General features: G+C 42.3%; 1 protein-coding gene across 4 annotated transcripts in view; it reads left to right on the top strand.

Annotated features, from left to right (window-relative positions):
* RANBP3 (RAN binding protein 3) overlaps positions 1-21,952 on the top strand; it is a 39,472-nt gene extending 17,520 nt beyond the window's left edge. For 2 of the 4 annotated variants that reach the window (XM_083373786.1, XM_083373787.1), the window contains exons 4-16: positions 508-594; positions 1,695-1,760; positions 3,960-4,052; positions 6,017-6,123; positions 6,627-6,743; positions 7,669-7,772; positions 7,918-7,996; positions 10,336-10,435; positions 12,009-12,133; positions 14,247-14,367; positions 15,362-15,504; positions 17,483-17,663; positions 18,749-21,952. In XM_083373786.1, coding sequence (XP_083229912.1) covers positions 508-594; positions 1,695-1,760; positions 3,960-4,052; positions 6,017-6,123; positions 6,627-6,743; positions 7,669-7,772; positions 7,918-7,996; positions 10,336-10,435; positions 12,009-12,133; positions 14,247-14,367; positions 15,362-15,504; positions 17,483-17,663; positions 18,749-18,792 — 1,367 coding nt within the window. In that variant the 3' untranslated portion in view covers positions 18,793-21,952. The remainder of the gene's footprint in view (positions 1-507; positions 595-1,694; positions 1,761-3,959; positions 4,053-6,016; positions 6,124-6,626; positions 6,744-7,668; positions 7,773-7,917; positions 7,997-10,335; positions 10,436-12,008; positions 12,134-14,246; positions 14,368-15,361; positions 15,505-17,482; positions 17,664-18,748) is intronic. The other 2 variants (XM_083373789.1, XM_083373788.1) reach the window with 2 other exon arrangements.
* Positions 21,953-22,538: the final 586 nt, after the last annotated feature.

Below are 22,538 nucleotides of genomic sequence, written 5' to 3'. Positions count from 1 at the left end.
TTCTAGCATTGGTTATAGTTTTGATAGCGGTAGTGTTTTCTATCTGACTAACCATGTAGTATTTAGAGCAGGGGTCTCCAAAGTTGGCAACTTTAAGACTTGTGGACTTCAACTCCCAGAATTCTTCAGCCAGCCATGCTGCTGGGAATTCTAGGAGTTCTGGCAACAGGTCAAATCTAGAGAAAGGACATCTCTGAATAGGGAAGTTCCATTTAGTCTTCATGGATAGTTGCCTTCAGTAAAACCAGTTGGTAGCAATTGCCTTACGTTAATTGTACATTGATGTATAAAGAAGGGGTGTAGCAATGCTGACATCTGGAGAATGTTAAAGACAGGGTTCCAAATAGCTGTGAAATGGCCTTGTCTTTGAAAACATGATCAGTCAATGAGAACTATCTATTGCAGGCCTATTTAGCTTAGCTTTCCACTTGAGTGGGTGAGAATCCAGTCCGAATTACCTGCCAGGGCTATATTTTTACTTCTTCTGTTTACTGACTTTCCCTACAGAATCAGACCGAGAAGATGGGGGTTACTGTCCTCCTGTAAAACGGGAAAGAACGTCTTCGTTAACACAGTTCCCTCCTTCACAGCCAGGTAAAGAAAAGGCCATTCCTAGGTCTGCCTTTTTTTTGTCCCATTCCTGTTGTCCAGCTTTGCCTGAATAATGAATGCATGTTTAAACAGTGCCTTGAGGAAGATTAGCGGTAACAGGGACACAATCATTAGGTACATTGTACATTTAGATTTCACTTCGTAATTAGATAAACCTGAATTAGAAGAACGGATTGAATTAGTGGCCCTTTATACAAAGTCTTTATTTAGACACATTACTCAGAAGAATGCTGTATAAAATCATCAGGATGCTTGGCAATATTATTCTAATAATATTGACTGGTTCTGGTTACTTTTAGCTATAGGAATAGCACCTTTATAACACTCTATACTGTAGAGCTTTATAGCACTCCCTGGGCAGTGTGTAATATCAGCTTATTGCCCCCAACAATCAGAGTCATTTTACCAACTTTGGAAGGATTGAAGGCTGAGTCAACCTCAAGCCTCATCAGGATCAACTCCAGTACTGCATTCTAACCACTGTGCCACCAAAGCTCCTTTTATAAGAAACTCAAGGTGAAGAATTTACATAATACTCCCTACCTTCTCCTCTTTTTCTTAACAACAACAACAACCCTGTGGATTGGATTGAGAGAGAGTGACTAGCCCAAAGTCAGCCAGCTGGTTTTCATGCCTTAAGCCAGGGGTAGGCCAACCTTGGCTCTTTTAGGCCTCGTGGACTTCAACTCCCAGAATTCCTGTGCCAGCATGGCTGGCTCAGGAATTCTGGGAGTTGAAGTCCACGAGTCCTAAAAGAGCCAAGGTTGGCCTACCCCTGCCTTAGGCAGAACTAGAACTCACAAACTCCCGGTTTCTAAGCCAGCACCTTAACTGCTACAAAGAAATAGCTGTCTTTATATTATCATTATCTTTAGGTTTCTTATCTTATAATTTCTGGTTCTTTTTCCTTTTGAAAAAAATAGTAACATTGGCCAAAATATTAAAATCTTGGCCATTGCCTCTCCCACTGTACAGCTTGTGCAATTATCTTATTTTTTATTATTATTATTTATTTATTTATTTATTATTATTATTATTATTATTATTATTATTATTATTATTATTATTATTTTGCACTACAGAGGAAAAGAGCACTGGATTCAGACTGAAGCCACCGACTCTTATCCACGGCCAGGCACCAAGTGCAGGTAAGCAATGGCTTTGTGTGAAATGGAGGGAAAACAAAAGGTATAAGATAGTAGAGGATTTTTTAAAAAATGACAGCCTATAAATCTAAACATGTAAAGTATAAATAGATAAATTAATAATCATCTATTTTAATGCTGGTAGTCCTTGACTTATCATTCAGAGTTAACAGCGGCACTGGAAAAAAGTTGCTTATGACCATTTTTCACACTTAATAACCTTTGTAGCATCCCTATGATCATGTGATTAAAATTCAGATGCTTGGCAACTGGTTCCTATTTACAACCATTACTGTGTCGTGTGATCACTTTTCGCAACCTTTTGACAGGCAAAATCAGTGAGGAGCCAGATTCACTATATTACTAACTTATCAACTTTAGTGATTCAGTTAACAACTGTGGGCAAAAAGGTTGTAAAATGGGGCAAAACTCTCTCACTTGTGTCTCACTTAGCAACAGAAATTTTTGGCTCAATTGTGGTCGTACATCGAGGACTACCTGTAGTACCTTCCTAAAATAATTATCTTAACTTCTCATTGATACTACTCTGCTGGTTCTGTTATGCTTTTTAGAGAGAGTGCTGAGAATGTGTTATCAGAAGGCTGGGATCTCTCAGTACAACTGTGTAGGCTAACGTACCTTGCAGGTTTTAATTACCTTAACGTAGAATTTCAGAAACCATTGTTCAGTAAAGGATGAACAACAGACAAAATATTCTTAGCTCCTCCTGCATTCTTCAGGAACATCGGAAACATAGAATGCAATCGATTTGAAAGGTCCATTTATGTTTTCCCTGGATCTTGGAGATATTCCGGAAAGGTTAGAGAGACCCATCACTGGAGGTTGGACAGAACCTATCGTTTTTCCCTCTGCCTAAGCACTTTTTTTGATTAGTTGCCATATAAACATTATCTAGGGAGGTAAATGCTATGGCCTACTCAGCTCATCAATTCAGGCATACACAAACAGAGTACAATGGTCACCCAGAATATTAAACCATTCCAGAAAGTTTTAAGGATTGTTTATATCATTTATTCCTTTTTTTTAAATCACACTCTTTTGGAATATTTTGGAATATCCTTTATTGGCCAAGTGCGATTGGACACCCGAGGAATTTGTCGCCAGTGCATAAGTTCTCAGTGTCCATACAAACAACAAAGTGGTAAGTCATAGATCATAAATCATAAGACACAGCCCATAAGCCATAAGATGCAAACGAGAAGTGATAAATCGTAAGATACCAATGGGAGCAGTAGGAAAGAGGGAAAGATGAGAACGGAGAGGAAGATAATAACAATGCAGACCTACTTACATGGTTAGAAATCCTCAGGCATAAGGCAGTGCTGTGGGAATTAGCTGTTTAGCAAAGTGATGGCACCGGGGGAAAAAAAATCTGTGTTTATGTCTAGTTGTTTTGGCATGCAATGCCCTATAGTGGCATCCTGAGGGGAGGAGTTGAAACAGTTTACGTCTAGGATGTGAGGCGTCTAGGATTTTCTCAGTCCTCTTTCTGGTTCGTGCAGTATACAGGTCCTCAAGGGAAGGCAAGCTGGTCGCAATTGGTGTTGTGTGTTTTTTTCCTGCAGTCCTAACTATCCATTGAAGTCTGTTCCTGTCCTGTTTGGTTGCTGTACCAAACCAGACAATTATGGAAGTACAAACGACAGACTCAGTAATTCCTCTGTAGAACTGTATCAGCTCTGGTTCTTAAAGTGGCTGTTCTGGAAAGCAAAAGATGCAGCTGTACTACTTCCAAGGGCTGCTTCATTATTCTAATAGTACAGCTTATTCTGCAGACAGGTTGCCTATTTCTACACGTTTGAAATTCAGCCTGAAGATTTAAACTGAACTGTACTATTGTTTTAAACCATAAAGTAATTTTGTATATAAACTGAATTGTAGTATTGTTTTAAACCATAAAGTAATTTTGTATATACAAGGAATATTTAACCTGCATCTGCTTTCCTACAGTGTCAGAATATTAATTCTGCTTCTCCTCTCCACTCATACTCCTCTATATCATGACCTTTTAGATATCTGAAGATTGCATTTCAAAATCCTTTACCGTAGTCCTGTATTTTTAACACAACTCATTCCCAGGGCAAACTGTTTGTTGCTGTTCACCCTTTGCTGATTTTTTTCTCATTACCAATGTGAGCAGTGCTAAGAGTCAAAGAAAGAATTGCCCACTTTCATTTTCAGGAGTCCCAAGTCAGAAACCGAAGGAACAACAGCGAAGTGTCTTGCGCCCAGCAGTATTGCAAGCTCCCCAGCCAAAAGCTTTTTCACAAACAGGCAAGTTAGTCTCTGTAATCTCTTCATTCAGAGTGATAGATTTCAAGCTGGCAAGATCTTTTGAAGGAGTAAGTGTCAAGTGTTTATCGGAGTCTATGATATTTTCAAATTCTATCCACTGTTTCGGTTGATTTTCCAAAATGAAGGGGATATCCTAGCAACTGGATGATAGTATTGTAGAGGGTAAAAATGAATTTACATAAATTTTGATTCAAATATGGAAGATGACCTATGCAGCGTAGCATAGACTATCTTCAACATCCATGCAGATATATCTGAGCTTTTACAATCAGATTAGAATTGATCAAATGACAACGTGGAAGAATAAGGGATTAGAATAATATACAGATTTTTATAAAAAAAAAATAATTTACTAGGATCTCGAAGGGTTAGATTTGTTTTATAAATATTTTTTTTATTTTTTATCCCGCCTTTGTTATTTTTTATAAATAAGTCAAGAGTATGAACACACTGCTTCCTCCCTATTTTCCCCACAACAACCACCCTGTGAGGTGGGTTGGGCTGAAAGAGTAACTGGCCCAAAGTCACCCAGGCAGCTTTCATGCATAAGGGGGCACTAGAGCTCACAGTCTCCTGATTTCTCACCTGATGCCTTAACCTCAGACCAAACTGACTCTTGAATAAGTCAATGCACAGGATATGTGGAAAATTTAATATAATCTATAATAAGACTGGAAGGCAAACTAGTTATTTGGAACAGAGCGAGCGCCTGTTACTCGTCCCAGCTTCTGCCAACCTAGCAGTTCGAAAGCACGTAAAAAATGCAAGTAGAAAAATAGGGACCACTCCGGTGGGAAGGTAACAGCGTTCCGTGCGCCTTTGGCGTCTAGTCATGCCGGCCACATGACCACGGAGATGTCCTCAGACAAGCGCTGGCTCTTCGGCTTTGAAACGGAGATGAGCACCGGCCCCTAGAGTCTGAAACGACTAGCACACATGTGCGGGGGAACCATTACCATTACCATTACAATAGGAAAGACCTCTAAAAATCACAGCAAGCTAGTTATTTGTCTAGATCAGGGGTGTCAAACTGCCGGCCCACAGGCCGGTTGCATCATGCAGAGGCTGCGCCCGCCCCAGTTCCAGCAATGTGAAAAAAGTCACAATGCATCGTGACATGTCACATGATGCAGCAAGTTTGACACCCGTCGTCTAGATGAAATTATAATTTGACTCTGTATAGAATAGCTCGCTTTTCAGTCCATGAAGCAGCGTGCAGAGTGACTCACAAAACTACAATAGATCTCAGTTTCGAGGTATCCAAGTGTAAATTTCCTCCAAGCAGAATATCATGTGTTTGTCTAAAGTTATATGTGTATATGTGTGAGTGTGTGTGGGGGTGGGTGGGTGGGTATCAAGTCACAGATGATTGATATATACAAACAAAGGCTGGGTTATGGAAATATTTGCAAGGCTGCTAGAACCATGTTATCTGGTACTGAGGAAATATTGGATGTGTCATTTTATATTTCTCTTTTTGAAAAAGAGAAGCATTGACCTTCTTAAAGGGTACATGTTGAAGTATATAACAGAAGCTGGAGCTGAAGAACAGAACTGGGTTTTCCTCATTTCCTCATTTTTGAGGAATGAGAAAAATGTAACTTCTTTGGGGCGGGAAATGTCATCAAGTCTTACCACTTTGGGGGGAAAAATCAGTGGACAGTGAATCCTTTGCAAAAAAAAAAAATCAGATAATCTTGGCATGTCCTGTTCATAGATTTTTTTTGTATTCGTTTGACTGATCCAATAAGGGAAAGATCCAATACAAATTCATCTTACTGAGCTCTGCTCACTTATTACATTTAACAAAGTGTTATGTACTAACTGGTCCAGCTGTCCGGGCTTCCCATCTCTACAACATTAGAGTAATATTAGATTTACTGCAGGGTCGAAAAATGAAGATGCGAGAGCCTTTACATCTTGCATGTTGTTTCTTATCACAGTTCCAAGCAGTGGAACCAATGGTGTAAGTATCCCTCCAGATCCTCTGGCTGCTACATTTGAACCCACAACTAATACCGTACCGAAAAGTCCCGATTCAGAAGAAATGGTGAGTCTGTTGATGGCATTTGGGAAATAGATGGAATCTGGGAAGGAGGTTGGTGGGTCTCTTGCTCTTTTGTTTCAGCACCGGGGTTTGTGTTGTTCGGGTCCATCTGGTAAAGTCTTTTTCAAGGTGAACTGGGCTCCCAATGGCTTCTTGGACGTTTGTGTTTGTTACTTCCAATGAAATGTGAAAATGGCGTTTTCTTTCCACTGATTATCCCGTACCCCAGATTCCTTTGCTCTTCTGGCATAGTGGATTCCAGATAAACCAGTGAGGCACAGTGGCTTGAGTGTTTGACCTATGAAGTCTGGCTTCAAGTCCGTGCTGGGCCATGAGACTCTTTAGTGTGACCCTGGACCAGTCACGTACACCCAGCTTAGCCCGAATTGTTTTAATAGATTGAAGGGGAAGGGAAGGGGGGGGGAATCACATTTCTAGTTTTCTTCACTGCTTTCTTTTTCTTGTGGTTATGTTCTCCCTCCCTTCCCCCTTTCTCTCTTGTTTAGGAGAACCCATGCCAGAAAAATAAACCCAACAATGCTTCACATACTGAAAAATGTGAAAAAGAGCAGAACACACAGCAATCCTTTGTGTTTGGGCAAAACCTAAGAGACAGAGTGAAGGTATTTTTCCAGTTTGGGCCCAGGTACTGCTGGTAAACGTTAAGGGGGCAATAGCTCAGTGGCAATGCCCATGTTGTAGGCAGAAGGCTATAGCTGGCTCAGGAATTCTGGGAGTTGAAGTCCACGAGTCATAAAAGAGCCGAGGTTGCCTACCCCTGGCCTAGGTCCTTATTTGTAGTTAAGACACTCAAGGGTTGCTGTTAGACATTAACTTGAAGCAACTTCAACTTAGCTTAGGCTTAGACTTAGACTAGTTGTGACCCTGCCTCATTAAGGAGAGGTGGAACTTAGTGATCTTCTGGAATCTCTGATACTGACTCCTGCATAACACATTTTTGGGGCCACTCTTGGAAGTTTTTCTGCACCCTTGAGGAATAGAAATGAATCATAAGCATCATTCTTAGAATCGAAGATTATATATGGTATCACTTGCATGACTTGCTTTCTTCCTACAGGCTCCATATCTTGATTTTGAGCACCAGCTTTAATTGAAGGGTTGTTCTGTTTCTGTTCAGAAGCTGTATTCTAAAACAGTCTTCCTTCATTCCAGCTATTTCATAAATCAGTGTCTGTAAGAGAGACAACAGAATGGAAGGTGGAGTGGGGAGTAAACCTCTCTCCCCCCCTCCCCCCTGCTCTTTCCCTCCCCCTCTCCATACCTGAAGCAAGCTGTTTGCTTAGTGGTGGAGTTTATGCAGAATTTCCATCACTGGAGCTCTGGAATCTCCTGTTCAAGGCTGTTGGGAACCTTTCAGAGTAGCTGGAACCCCTTCAGAGCAGCGTCTAATCAGAGGATCCAATGCTACTCTTAAGATGGACCAGTTAGCTAGCTAATCCAAAGCAGTTTCCTGTATTTTATATACACTTGTGCTTTGTGTTGTTCTCTGAACCTTGCCAAATCTCAGTGCCACCCATCTTATCCCAGCTAGGAGATGAAGGGGATGAATCAGCTGATGTGCAAAACACCTGGCTCCCAAGCTCTGAGATGCCTTCTGCTACAAACTACTTCCTGCAGTATATCAGTTCCAGGTGGGGGAGAATGTCAGCAACTTCCTCGCTTTCATTGCTTTTCACTGCTCTTTCCTTAAGCGAGGTGGCAGAGGGACTGTGGGTGTAAGGAGGCAGGGTTTGCTTTCTTTCCATCAAATTGTAAAGAGTGTTTCTCTCCTTCCAGCATAGAAAACTCTACACACAGTGCCGATGCTTCCACCAACAAATTTGTATTTGGGCAGAATATGAGCGAAAGAGTGCTGGTAAGTCTGTCCAGCTTTGGAGGACTTTTTATGGATTTGGATATATCTTGCTGTACTCATTGAAGCTGCACTAGTGACTGTGGGGCTGCAGTTTGTTCATTCCTGATTTATATTTTTGTAAACCTGCAATGATGCTATGCAGCTACAGCAACATATATAATTCTTCTCCTGCCTATTATTTTTTTCCCAAACCCAGGTGCTACATTCAGAGTAAGGGCGATAGGCCAAGATCATTTTCCAGTAGAGTAGGGATTTGAGCCAATCTTTTTTTTTATAGTGACTGCTGGTACTTTGTGATAGAGTTCTGGAGTGGCTGCTTTCTGCCAGCTGATTGCAAAGAACCCAGGATGAGATACTATTGTCCCTGTGTATAGACTTGGGGGCAGGCCGCAATCTAATGGCAGGATGGAATTAGCACTCTCACCCATAGGTGCACACATGCCAGTAGCAGCCTTTAGATCAGGGCTTTTCAACCAGTGGTACAGGTACCACCTGTGGTACATTGGCAACTGGCAGGTAGTATGCAACCATCCTAGAAAAGTGGTAGTGGGGAAGGAGAATGAGCTGAACCTGTGGCAGCACCACACAAGTCTGAGTGAGAGACGGCTGGAGCTGCAGGGCTGTCAGGGCTCAGCGCTGATCCTGGTGCTTCTGCTGAGTTCAGAAGAAGCGCCGATCAGCTGGAATGTTGCAGAATCTCCAGGGTCTTATGATTTATATTCAGATGCTTGGCAACTGATTCATATTTATGACGGTCACAGTGTCCCATGTGAAGTGACCAAAACCTGCTGCAACCACCCAGCAGAGGGGGGGGGGAATAAAAACCAAACCCCCCACTGCCAATACTCAACAGAAATGCTCACAACAATGAAAACCTTGGACAGGAGGAAGAGCGCCGCTGGGCGGGCAGGCAGGGAGGGCACATTTTTCCAGTGCCATTGTAACTTCGAACAGTCATTAAGCAAACTGTTGTAAGTCGAGGACTACCTGTACTTCATCACTTTTTTCCTTTTTTTTTTTTTTTTGGTCATCAAGTTTTTGACACCTTGTTAGGTGACTGGTGGTACTCGGATGTTGCCATATCCTAAAAGTGCTACAATGGGTGAAAAGGTTAAAAAGCCCTGCTTTAGATGGTCACTCGTCACTTGCACAGATATTAGGCAGAGAATGGTAGGATAAATATTGAAGCAGAGGCTAGCCTGTAAAACAGAAAAACAGTTGTCCCTCACGTTTAGCCTTGCCTCATCTTCCTGTCAGGAGTTTAGGTAGCAAATGTTTTCAGCTTCACAAATAGCTCTACGTCATCTCTGAGTCCACCAAAATCAACTCTCAATTGGATATTAGCTAAGCTTCAGCTACACCCAAATAGATACTGATGATTTATTAATTAGTTTGCTAAATGCATTTAGACTAACAGCTAGTTCTCCATTAATGACCAGTTGTTCAGCAACTGCTCAAAGTTATAACAGTGCTGAATGAGTATTATTTGTGACTGGTACTGGTAAAAAGGCCGTGGTGGCGCAATGGTTAGAATACATCATTGCAGGCTTAATTCTGCCCACTGCCAACAGTTTGATCCCAACCTAGTCAAGGTCGACTCTGCCTTCCATCCTTCCGAGGTCGGTAATATGAGGACCGAGATTGTGGGGGAACAATAGGCTGACCCTGTAAACCACTTAGAGAGGCTGTGAAGCACTATGAAGTGGTATATAAGGCTAAGTGCTATTGCCTGGTACTCCAGGTTCTAACTGTCCCAGCAGCCCCACGGTCATGTGACTATGATCTGGGCACTTGACAGCCAACTCGCAGTTAGGATAGTTGCAGCATCGCACAATCACGTAATCACCATTTGCAACCCTCCCCGTTGACTTCCCACAAGCAAAGTCAATGGAGAGGCCAGCAGGGAAGATCACGTCAATCTGGTAAGTCAACCCCAGTCCTGCCATACTGTGTCGGTCACCTCCAGGCACTCCCCACGCCCAGCAGCAGCCACTTACCTGCCTGCCTGCCTGCCTGCAAACTGTCTGGAACTTGCGATTTTCTGCTGGCTTCCCCCTGACTTTGGTTGTAGGAAGTTACAAAGAGCTTCTCACTTAATGACCCGTGATCCTCACTTAACGATGGCAGTGGGAACTGCCAAGATTTGCTCTCAGCGATGCAGCCACGTGATGGAACTTTATGACTGCATTGCTTAGGGGTGGAACTTCCAGTCCCAATCACCGTTCTTAACCAGGGACTCCCTATACGTTGCAGACAAATAGCCTAAGCCTAAGGTATTGCCTTAAGCCTGAAATTTTTGATAATGGTTTTAGGTCCTGCTCTTTTTTCTTTTTTTGTAGAGTCCGCCCAAATCAAGTGAGCTCAGCACAGACAGCAACAAGGAAAACACTGGTGACTCCGGCTCTGAATCTTCATCACAGGAAGCCACGCCAGAAAAAGGTAAAACAAACAACTGTGTTCTCTCTCTCTCTCTCTCTCTCTCTCTCTCTCTCTCTCTCTCTCTCTCTCTCTCTCTCTCTCTCTCTCTCTCTCTCTCTCTCTCTCTCTCCCTCTCTCCCTCTCTCCCCCTCTCTCTCCCTCCCTCCCTCCCTCTCTCTCTCTCTCTAGCTAACCTGCTAGAGCAGCTTCTGTCTTACAACCACTTATGGCCCTTAAGTTCCATTATCGCAACGTTCAGAAGCCCCTGCGACTTAAGTGATGAAGACCTAACAAAGTACCATCACTTTGGAGTGGGACGCCTATGAAAACTTTAAAATAATTGTATAGAGAGGCCTGGTGGCGCAGTGGTTAGAATGCAGTACTGCAGGCTACTTCTGCTGACTGCCAGTGCCGGCAGTTTGGCAGTTTGAGTCTCATCGGCTCAAGGTTGACTCAGTCTTCCATCCTTCCAAGGTTGGTAAAATGAGGATCCAGATTGTTTTTTTTTTGTTTGTTTGTTTTTTTTGGGGGGGGGCAACATGCTGACTATGTAAACCGCTTAGAGAGAGCTGTAAAGCATTGCGAAGTGCTATTGCTGTATCAGATTCAGAACATGAGTAACTTGCACTGGACAAGGCCTTCTTTTTGTTTTTAGAAATGATAGAAGTTGTTACTTTACTAATATAGTAAATGTATTCTGGGTATGTTAAAATATCCAAATTTATAATTAAATTTATAATTAAAAATAATTGAGAGACCCATGTTTTTTGTTACACAAGTTGGATTCCTAGGCTAGAATATGTCACGGATATTTACCATCCCAGCAATAAACTGATTAGTTTTGGTGCTCATACAGCAGGTTTATTGACGTTATTTCTGTTGCTGGGGGGAAGGGTGTGGGTGTGGGTTGGGTAAGTAGGTTAGTTGTTGCTCCATGGTTCTTTCTGCTGCATTAAATTCATTTTAAACAGAATTCATCTGCAGCATAACAAATTTGGTAACTAAATTTCATGGAGAAAAGTTACTTTGTGGGGGGGTTTTGTATCTTCTATACATCCAAGCTATGCATGAAAGGATACAGGTAGTTCTCAACTTATGGCTGTAATTGAGCCAGAATTTGTAAGTTGTGCCAGTTGTTAAGTGGATCACCATGTGACTGCACCTGGTTTTATAACCTTTTTTGCCTCAGTCATTAAGGAAACCTATTTTATTCAATGGGTATTTTTTTTTGCTCATAACCGGAAGTAAGTAAATTGCAGACATGAGATCAGAGGATGCTGCAAATGGTTGTATGTGCTAGTTGGTTCCCAAGCACCCAAAATGTAATCACGTGACTGTTGGAACTCCAGAACTGGGTTGTCAGTATCTTTGGGGAGATCCATTGTAACTTTGGTCCCTAAGCAACTGGGTCGCTACGTGAGAACTTCCAGTATGAAAGAGGTGCCCACAGTCATAATACTTTTTTTTTCCTCATGATTGATCACACTATGTTTATTTTCATCTCTCAAAACAAAATTTTGCAATATGTGGAAATGCACAAACAGTTTGGAAGTCAAGGCTTCCCGCATATTAACCTCCTTCCATCTCCTTACAGCCAACAATATTTCAGAATCGCTCGCTGAGTCCGCCGCAGCCTATACAAAAGCAACGGCCAGGAAATGTCTCCTGGAGAAGGTAGAAGTAATCACAGGAGAGGAAGCAGAGAGTAATGTGCTACAGGTGAGTAGGACCCACAGAGGTCAGCGCTCAGCTTGTGCAACTCCCAGGATGTTTGTTTCACTTTGTGTTGCTTGCCAGGAGGGTGGGTGTATGCTGTAGAGAAAACTTTTTACGCACACACTTGGGATTTACAAGTACAAGCCCGGAGCACCTTCTCTCAGCCAATCTTCAGGCACAACCTTCAATCTGGCAAAAACTTCAGGGGCTTAATAAAGTTAGGGTTTTTTTTTTCTTTCAAACCTTCTGCATGTTAAAAATCTGCTTGGTACGGAATACAGGTAGTCCTTAACTTACGATTGGGCCCAAAATTTCTGTTGCTAAGTGAGGCAGTTGTTTAAGTGAGCTTTGCTCCGCATTACAACCTTTCTTGTCATGGTTGTTAAGCGAATCATTGCCGTTGTTACTTTAGTAACACAGTCGTTAACTGAATCTGGCTTCCCCATTAACTTTGTCAGAAGGTTGCAAAAGGAGATCACATGACCCTGGGGACACTGCAACCGTGATAAAATATGAGCCAGTTGCCAAGTGTCTGAATTTTAATCACACAACCATGGGGATGCTGCAACGGTCACATGAAAAGCAGTCAGAAGTCACTTTTTTCAGTGCCGTTATAACTTCAAAGTGGTCACTAAACAAATGGTTATAAGTCGAGGACTACCTGTACAACCCCATGATTTAAATACTATGTCTTGCCCTCTTGCTCCTTGGGCCAATGGAAAAAGGGTCCTTCTTTTTCTAGCCTTGATGTTGGTACTTCTGCTCCACATTCATCTAACAGAGCTGCTCTGCTCTGCAACAGTGGTCAGTTAGATGCTTTATGCAAGGAGACCCATCCCAGTTCATCTGTGCGGAATCAGACCAAGAGCCACCTATTCCAGCCTTTGTTTTGCGGTTGTTTCTGGAGAACTTCCAAGTGGGGTGTGAAGTTGTGTTCCTCTCCTTGTTTATGTGTGAGGTTCACACCACACTCAGCTGTAATAGGTGTCGCTTGTTTTTTTAGTTTATCCATAAATCACGACTAAGCAAATTATGATTTGGCAGAGTTATAATGCTTCTCAACCTCAGCAACTTTAAGATGTGGGGACTTCAGTTTCCATAATTCTTCACAATTCTTCTTCATAATTCCTCTTAAAAGTTGCTGAGGTTGAGAAACATTATTGTAAGCCAGACATGTCAAACTCACGATGTCACGTGACGTCGCCCGATGTATCAGAGCCACCAATGGGGTGGGCTTGGTTTCCCGATGATGCATCCGGCCCGTGGGCCGGCAGTTTGACACCCCTGCTGTAAGCTGACCAGAGGTTCCATTTAGATATGTCCACTGAGGCTTGAAGGGACGCAGTGGCTTAGTGGGTTAGGACGCTGAGCTTGTCGATCAGATGGTCGGCAGTTTGGCGGGTCAAATCCCAGGTTCTGCGTAACAGAGTGAGCGCCTGTTACTCGTCCCAGCTTCTGCCAACCTAGCAGTTCGAAAGCACGTAAAAATGCAAGTAGAAAAATAGGGACCACTACGGTGAGAAAGTAACAGTGTTCCGTGCGCCTTTGGTGTCTAGTCATGCCGGCGACATGACCACGGAGACGTCCTTGGACAAGCGCTGGCTCTTCGGCTTTGAAACGGAGATGAGCACCGGCCCCTAGAGTTGGAAACAACTAGCACGCACGTGCGGGGGAACCTTTACCTTTACCTTACTGAGGCTTGACAGAGTCATGTGTAAACAATATCAATAATCAATCCTGTTGGAGGAGACCAAAGGCTTACATAATTCAGAATTCTGTTCTATGACTTGCCTGTTGCTTCTAAAAAATTTCCTCTTTTAGTGTATCTAGTATTTGTTGGTAACTGCCTTGAAATGTAAGAAGTACCCTCCTTGTTTACAATTTCTATTTGATTTATCTCCTTTATTTTGCCCGCTTTAAGTGCTAGTTTATCTGGTAATATAGATGAGAGGGATTATGGAAGGCACTTCCCTATTTCTTATTATGGAGAAATAACACTTTTGAATTTGGGGAGAGCATGAAAACCCATTTTTCAAATGCATTGGAGGCTTTGGGGTTTGTGATCTCCTCGTTTGCTGCCTTCTTTAAAGTTCTCCAGCTAATGTTTCTGTTACAGATTCAATGCAAGTTGTTTGTCTTTGATAAGAGCTCCCAGTCCTGGGTGGAAAGAGGCCGAGGGCTTCTGAGGCTGAATGACATGGCGTCTACAGATGATGGGACATTGCAGTCACGGCTGGGTAAGAGGAAAAGACTCCAGAAATTTAACCAACCAATCACTGCAAGGAACCTAGATTGCAGCTGGATCCAGTGTAGTCCTGGATCCATTTCCATGCCACCCAGTTGCTATGGATATGCGTACCCAAATAGACATTCATAGCTGCAAGGGTAGCCTGTGGCATCAGGTACCCTTGTGATTAAGGCTTGTTGGTAGACAGTGTGTTTATCCGCATTCTAATAGTCAAGCGTTTTTAAGATACCAGTCTTGTAAAAGGAATAAAGAGGATGTGGGAGAAAATCAGCTTTCCGCAACGTAAATTATATAAGAATACGTGAAACTGACTGTGATTGTTGAACAACATCAGGGTGATTTCCTGCCATTCTGAGAGAGCTATGTAGTATAAGTCAGTGTTTCTCAATCTCAGCAATTTTAAGATGTGTGGACTTCCAGTCCACACATCTTAAAGTTGCTGAGGTTGAGAAACATTGGTGAGGTAAAATATAGCACACTTAAAAGCATCACTCGTCCAGAATATTTGAAAAAGTAATTCTGATCCTGGTACCGTAACCTGCCCATTCTGCTTTATTATTCAACTAACTGCAAAATCCCTCTGTAAAATTTTACCTGTGACCTTTGCCTGCCCCAGTGATTTTCAGAATGAAGTACTTGTGATGTCACGGGGTTGACCTTGGTAGAGACACAGCATCATATGCTTTTGAATACACACAAACCTCCTTTAGGACGGACACTTGACTTAATTGAAGCTAGGAAGAAGGAATCCGTCAAGTTTAGTACTATGTCTTGAACAATCTTCCAAATGTCCTTGCTTCCTTGGGGTTGTGGGAATTCATCTTCCCGCTGTAAGAATTGCCAGTTCAGGGGGTTGTACACCAAAGGTATCTGGATTTATGGGTTTGGAATTATATGAATACTGTAGTTACTGTTTTTGAATGCAGACATTAACAAAAAATAGTTGACCATGTGTCTTTCATCTCTGTGGCACTTTGGATTAGTAATGAGAACACAAGGCAGCCTGCGATTAATCCTGAACACCAAGCTGTGGGCTCAGATGCAAATTGATAAAGCCAGTGAGAAAAGCATCCGAATCACAGCCATGGACACAGAAGACCAAGGAGTCAAAGTGTTCCTTATATTGGTAAGGCCACGGATTGAGTCAGTGGATATATTTGAGAGGAGATTATGGGAAGTCTTGCATCTTACTTGCACCTGGAGGTTGTGATTCATCCTAGTTATCCATTTACTAGAATGCTGTCTAGCACATTCTTCTGTAGGGCAGTCCCTATCACCCCCGTTTCTTTTTGCCTTTTTTCTTAGCCAATGGGTACATTTCCAAACTGCACACTTGATGCCGCCATTTTATTTTATTTATACTTTGGTTAGATTTAAATCCAGCCTTTATTTTGGGTTAGCTCAAAGCCCCAAGCTTATCTAATGCCCCGTACCTGCTATTTTTCAACAGCCATTCTAAAAAGTGGGTTGGACTGATAAAGAGGGATCACCAAAACCACTCAGCCATCTTTCATGCCTGAGGGAGGAGGAGACTCCCAGATTCTAGCCCACTGACTTAACCACTATACCAGACTGGCTCTCTTGATTTTCTCAGGAAGCTTGCAGGGGCCAATGTGAGGTCAGGAGCCATCATGAGGCTGACCCTAAGTTGTGCAGTGTGCCACTTTCTCATTATTATTATTATTTTTTTAAAAAGCAAATTTTATTTTCATTGCACAAAACTCATTTGGCAAGAGCACAGCACCAAATGAAGTGTCTGCGTGTACATCAGAAGCTCCAATGTATAACAGTAGAATGAATAAACCCAGATGTTGTGGCTTATTAGTTACAGGTCATACATGGGGAACAAGCCACTCTGATTTGTTTAATAACAGATGAAAACAGATTGTAGTAAGCCACCTTATGTAAACCCATGTATTGGGTCTCTCTATATTCCTTTCAAAAGTTAGCTAACCGAATGCTTCCCTAAAATCAAGGCAAAGAATAGTGTTGCCCTCTCCAGCTAGGATTTAGAATTTAGACTTTCTCTTGCTTTGGAGCTTTGGTTAATATGCCATAGACCTCATTTTTATTCATTTGTCTAATCTCCTCTTCAATATGAACAAATAAGAATGAAAATTAAAAATAACCTGCAAGAGCACCGTAGGATTCCAGTTGGAAGGCTTTCTGGTTCACCGATAGATTAGATAGATAGATAGATAGATAGATAGATAGATAGATAGATAGATAGATAGATAGATAGATAGATAGATAGATAGATAGATGATAGATAGATAGATAGATAGATAGATAGATAGATAGATAGATAGGTAGATAGATAGATTAGATAGACAGAAAGACAGACAGACAGACACACACACACACACACACACACACACACACACACACACACACACACAGACTCCCCAACTGGGTGCAGAATCCAAATTATAGCATTTCTAGTATGTTACTAGTAGGCTTCTATCTCAAAAGTTTTCTGATGTGCAATCTACCACTCTGTCACCAAAATCAGTTATTTGTATTCTACCCTCTGGATTGATAGAAACAGGTTGTGACCTAATTCTCTGCATCCTATGCAAAGAATCCCCATCTGGTTTTCTAAGAGTGGCCAAAGACGTGCTTTTGATTCACAGACGTCAGCATTGAGTTCCTTAGCAAGCAGATCATATTTTTGGCTAATCATACTTGGACAAAGAAGGTGCAGTGGCTCAGCGACTAAAGACGCTGAGCTTGTCAGCTGCAAAAGTGACAGCCCAGGTTCAAGACCCAGCACCGTGGACGGGGTGAGCTCCCGTTCCTACCCCAGCTCCTGCCCACCTAGCATTTTGAAAGCATGCAAATGCGAGTAGATTAAGAAGTGCCACTTGAATGGGAAGGTAATTGTACTCCATTTGCCTTTGGCGTATAGCCATGCTGGCCATCTGACCATGGAAAATGTCTTCAGACAATGCCGGCTCCCTCAGCTAAGAAAAGGAGATGAGCACCGCCCTCTAGAGACCAACACAACTGGACAGGGGAAACCTTTAGTTTACCTACTTGGACAGGTTACTTGTCAGTTTGCAACCCTTTTAATGAGAAAGTTAATGATTCTCTCCAAACTTTAGGCAAGTTCTAAAGACACGGGACAGCTATATGCAGCTTTGCACCATCGGATCCTGGCTTTGCGGAGTCGTGTAGAGCAAGAGCAAGAAGCCAAAAGTGCAGCACCAGTGCCCGAAGTGACACAATCCAATGAGGAAGACAGCGATGATGATGTACTTGCCCCTTCGGGATCACCTGGAAGTGGTAAGCAGATTCCGGAGATACAGGTAGTCCTCGAATTACCACCACAGTTGAGCCCAACATTACCGTTGCTAAGCAAGACAGTTAAGTGAGTTTAGCCCCATTTTACCACTTTTCTTGCCACCGTTGTTAAGTGAGTCGCTTTGCTTGTCGGAAGGTTACAAAAGCTGATCATAGACCCTGAGATAATGCAACCATCATAAATGTGAGTCAGTTGCCAAGTGTCTGAATTTTGATCATGTGACCATGGGGGATGCCGCAATGCTCATAAGTATGAAAAATGGTCATAAGTCACTTTTTTTCAGTACCGTTGTAACTTCGAAGAGTCACTAACTAATAGTTGTAAGTTGAGAACTACCTGTATTCTGTTCGGAACAATCGATGGGGGTACCTCCGGTCTTGGGATCGTGCCGGAATGTCCCTGATGAAATATCCAAAGCATGTCTCAACCATGAATAACAATTTGCAGGATGCTATTATCATCCTGGTTGATCTCTGTTTCTCAAGAACCTGCAGACCCGATTTTGACTCAAGACATGGGAATGGAAACAAAGCTAATCATGGGAAGATTTTGTATTCCAATTTCACATTATTGAGCTTAGGTATTGTAAGGATGGAGTTTATTCAGAGGTTATTTAAATTTATTTCTTTACGTTTAAGCACAAAATGTAAAGAAATTTTAAAACAACCTGAGGTGTTGGTTTAAATGCATTGCAGCCTTGTATATTTCTGCTAGTGTTTTCCCAATAGGTCTGGGCGTGGAATGTCCTATTAGCGTACGTACCGGGCAGGGTAACAGCGGTTTGCAAAGTTAATGGTTTGGAGTTGCTTTTTGAACTCTTTGCAGATCAGTGCACCGGATTGGTTAATCTGACCTGCTTAAATTAGTATTTTAAAAAATATATTATGCTTTTTTTATTGGGATTTAATGTTGAAAAGGTAGACTATAAATTGCTTAATCAGGAATGAATTAGTAAAATGGAAATGAAAAACTGCCTGGACTAACGGAGGAAAGTGATTCCCGTTGCGAATAAGCAACGGTTGTACAAGCCTGCTTTGAACATGAACCTCCCTGTTTCGTATTGCAGGTCCCACCGATGAAGTGGATGGGCAAACAACCAGCAGTACATAGCGGCCACGATCCAGACCACTTGGAAGAGCAGCTGCCAGAAACCCCCTTTCGCAGGGCCCTTTGTGAGACTCACGCCCCAGGCCATCTTTTGCTCTGGACAGCAACAGAGGCTCTGAGATTTAAGAACTCTGCATCCCTGTTCTGGGTTTTTTTTTCTCTGTGTGTGTGTTGAATTTTTTTCAGGGGGGTTGGATCAGTTGATTCCATATTAAAAACAAAACACAGCAGACTTTGGACAAAACTGGCTGAATGTGATTTTGGGACATTTAATTGCTCATCATATTGATGAGCAGAGCAGGGAGAAAAAAAGTACCATTTCTCTCTCCCCCCCCCCCAACTTGTGATTCATTGTAGGGGGCAGGCACACCGAGACTTGCCATAGCTTGCCCGTGGCACCTCTTTGTCTTGCCACACACATTCTTCCTCCGTCCCCCAACTCCAGTAGCTCAATGGCCTCTGCCATGGACCCTTCCAACACAGTCTCTTCTTGCCTAAAATCCCCATCACTCACTTTGGTTTCTGCCTCTCCCACCATTTCTGAAGAAAAAGTTGGATTTCAACTGGAAGACGTTTTCTTTTTTTTTTAAAAAAAAAAAAAGATAAATAACAATTTTTGCCTCTTTGGAAACTTTGCAAACAATAGTATGGCTTGTCAGGAGGGAGGGGGGCATCTCTTTGGGAATTTTTTTTCCCTCTTGGAAGTTAAAAACAACAGAATAAGACTTTTGCTGAGTTTGGGGATGGGGTGGAAACACTTTAAGCTCTGGAGTGGGAAAGGGGGTGTGTTTTTTGTTCTTTTTAATTATTCTTGTGGTTTTTTTTGTTTTTGTTTTTTTGTTTTTTTTTTTTGCTAACAAATCCTCTCTGGTTATCATTATTGTTGTCATTTTGGGACTTCAAATGTGGCGATAACGTTTTGGTTTTTTTTTTAGATTTTAATAAGATACTCTTGTGTGTTGACCAAGTGGGCCCCTTCTGTTTTGTACTGTTACGTTTCTGTTACTATTTAAAGGAGAGTGAAGCCACTGTGTAAATAGACATCCTGACACAGGCACACATGTGTACATATATAACAGGTATTCATATACCAGGTTGTTTTTAATCCTTTCAAATAACCTTTTATTTCCTTCTTGCCTTGCCAAGGTGCTTAACAGCTGATTAGGAAACAGCTGCCTCATTTTCCTGAAAGCAGGAGTGGAGGGCTGCTCTTCCAATCTTGGCCAACTACTAAATGAATAGGTATTGCTTTGGGCACTTTCTCTTGGTCAGTAAGCATCTTCAGTTTGTGTCTAAATACAAGTTACCTAAGTATCAACCTGGGCTGCCACTGACTCTGTGGGTTTGTTTGATTGAGATGCGTCCAGAGAGGACTTTATTGAATTGGGAAAGCTCTTCAAAGAAGATCAGTGTTAAAAGGATTTTTTTTTCCTCTGGCTTTAGCTGGAGTGTGATAAGTAAGTTGGGCTGCGATCTCTTTGGGCAAAGGCCATAAAGACTCGGAATGCTTTGGTGACTTCCTGTTGAGGACGCTGTGGAGTGGCACATCTATCGGAACTGGAGGTTTTTCACCAGCTCCGTAGAAGAATTGGTGGCCTTTTTATTCCCCTCTTGGTCTTGATAGGAGCACGACTCAGTCGAACTCCCAAATTTGAGCCAGTTGCAATGAAGATGGTAACAACAGAGTTGGGACAAGGCCCAGTCTGATTCCACCTGAGGTGGTGGTTGAGAAGCGAAGAGGCGGCCTCTCTTCATCTTGTCAAAGGGATCCCTGATACCGAGGAGAGGGTGGAAGCCTATTTTTCAGTTCTGTCCGCTGGAAAACAAGGAGGACATTGTAATATGAAGTCTTGAGTTGCTGAGTCGTAGAAACAACTGAGGGACCGTAGGCACTGCCGCCTCTGTGTAATGGATGGAAATTCTCCTCAGGTCTCAGAAGTCTGCCCTTGAGTCATTTCTCCTGTCTTTTGTCACTTTGGAAGAGCTTCAGGCTAACAAAAGTTTCTTCTCACTCTCCTTTCCTGGGAGAGAAAGCTGGATGGCCATGCATGTGTGCAGCCTTCACCGGATTTTTTTTCCCCCCCCTTATGTTTCAGTTCTCAAATGCACCAGATATGTACATACCAACCACCTACTGAATAACACTGAAGACTGATACGATTGTAACTCTTGGGCAGTTGTGCTGCTTAAAGGGAGAATAATTTTCCACTTGTGTTAACAAGACACTCTTCCCCCCCCCCTTAAGACAATTAGAACAGTGGATGCACATCTGGTTTTTTAAGTTACTTTGGCATCGCAGGTATGAGTGAGATGGGAATAGGGTGTAATTTTATTTGCCTTTGTTAAACATCTGGAGTTAAGGGGATCCTCCCATTGGTACAGATGTGATGGTGTGAAAAGGCTGGGTGGGTTTGTGTGTATGACATTTGAAGGAGGCACCCAAAGTCATCTAGGGCAGGGGTAGGCAACCTTGGCTCTTTTATGACTCATGGACTTCAACTCCCAGAATTCCTGAGCTAGCATGGCTGGCTCAGGAATTCTGGGAGTTGAAGTCCATGAGTCATAAAAGAGCCAAGGTTGCCTACCCTTGGTCTAGGGCAGGGGTCGGCAACCTCGGCTCTTTTATGACTCGTGGACTTCAACTCCCAGAATTCCTGAGCCAGCATAGCTGGCTCAGGAATTCTGGGAGTTGAAGTCCACGAGTCATAAAAGAGCCGAGGTTGTTTACCCCTGGTCTAGGGCAAGAGGCTGCCTGGTTTCTCTAGAAACGTTAATATTCAATGAAATGTTTAAACAGTTACCCACAGAGTTCTTTTTTTAAAAAAACAAAACAAAACCAATCTGGCAGCTATTTATGGACACAGTGGTTTGGATTCGAGTGATTTGCTGTGGCAAAGAGAAGGAGATTCTACGTTTCATTCTAGGCCAGCCACAGTCTGTATTCCTTGCACAGTAACTGTCTGGAAACGCATTTTGGGCGCTTTCCTGAGATGGAGAGTTGGCTGGGCCAGACACAGACTTTATAAATTTGTTTTCTTCTTCAAGCCGTTAGCCAATTAGTGATAAGTAAAAGGAAAAAAAAACCTGACAACACCCATGTGTTTTGGAAGATTTCTGTACAATTGTCATATCAGATGTATTTGGAAATTACATTAAAAACTTGTAACAAAAGTCCTGCTTTGCGTAATTCTGTGATACAAGGAAAACAGGAGAGGAGCATAGTTTGATTTCTTGTGGAAATGCGTGATTGTGTGGGAAGGCTCTTAACTGAGGAACTCTCTGCCATCTTATGGCCATTAATGAAAGTGCCTCCAAAAAAGAGTACGAAATTCAGAAATGAGGCAATGGATCCGATTGTCAGTTTGATTTGTGAAAAAGAGAATACCAAATTGTTACAGAAATGATATTCAAGTCTTAAGTCTGGAAAGCTTGAAAATATGAAAAAGAAACATCGGAACAATTCCACCTTGTGTTAAAAGTTGAAACTTTGAAAGGCTTTCAAAACTGATGTCAGCCCTTTGAGCTAGGCAAGGTCGGAAAACAGTTGCTAGAAATCTTGAAATGTACTTTTCATGCAACCATGGCGACATCCAAGATGGATGAACTTCCTCCCAGAATTCTATGCTGGCTGGGGAATTCTAGGAGTTGGAGTCCATCCATCTTGCCACTGTTGAGAAACACTGCAATAATATATTTTGGGTATTGGAACAGAATCCTGAAAGCCTGTTGAAGGTCTTTAGTGCAACCTA

This window comes from Vipera ursinii, assembly GCF_947247035.1.
Source record: "Vipera ursinii genome assembly, chromosome: 1".
Taxonomy (NCBI): Eukaryota; Metazoa; Chordata; class Lepidosauria; order Squamata; family Viperidae; genus Vipera; species Vipera ursinii.
The sequence above is the reverse complement of the archived record's forward strand: the minus strand, read 5'-3'. Positions and strand labels throughout refer to the sequence as shown.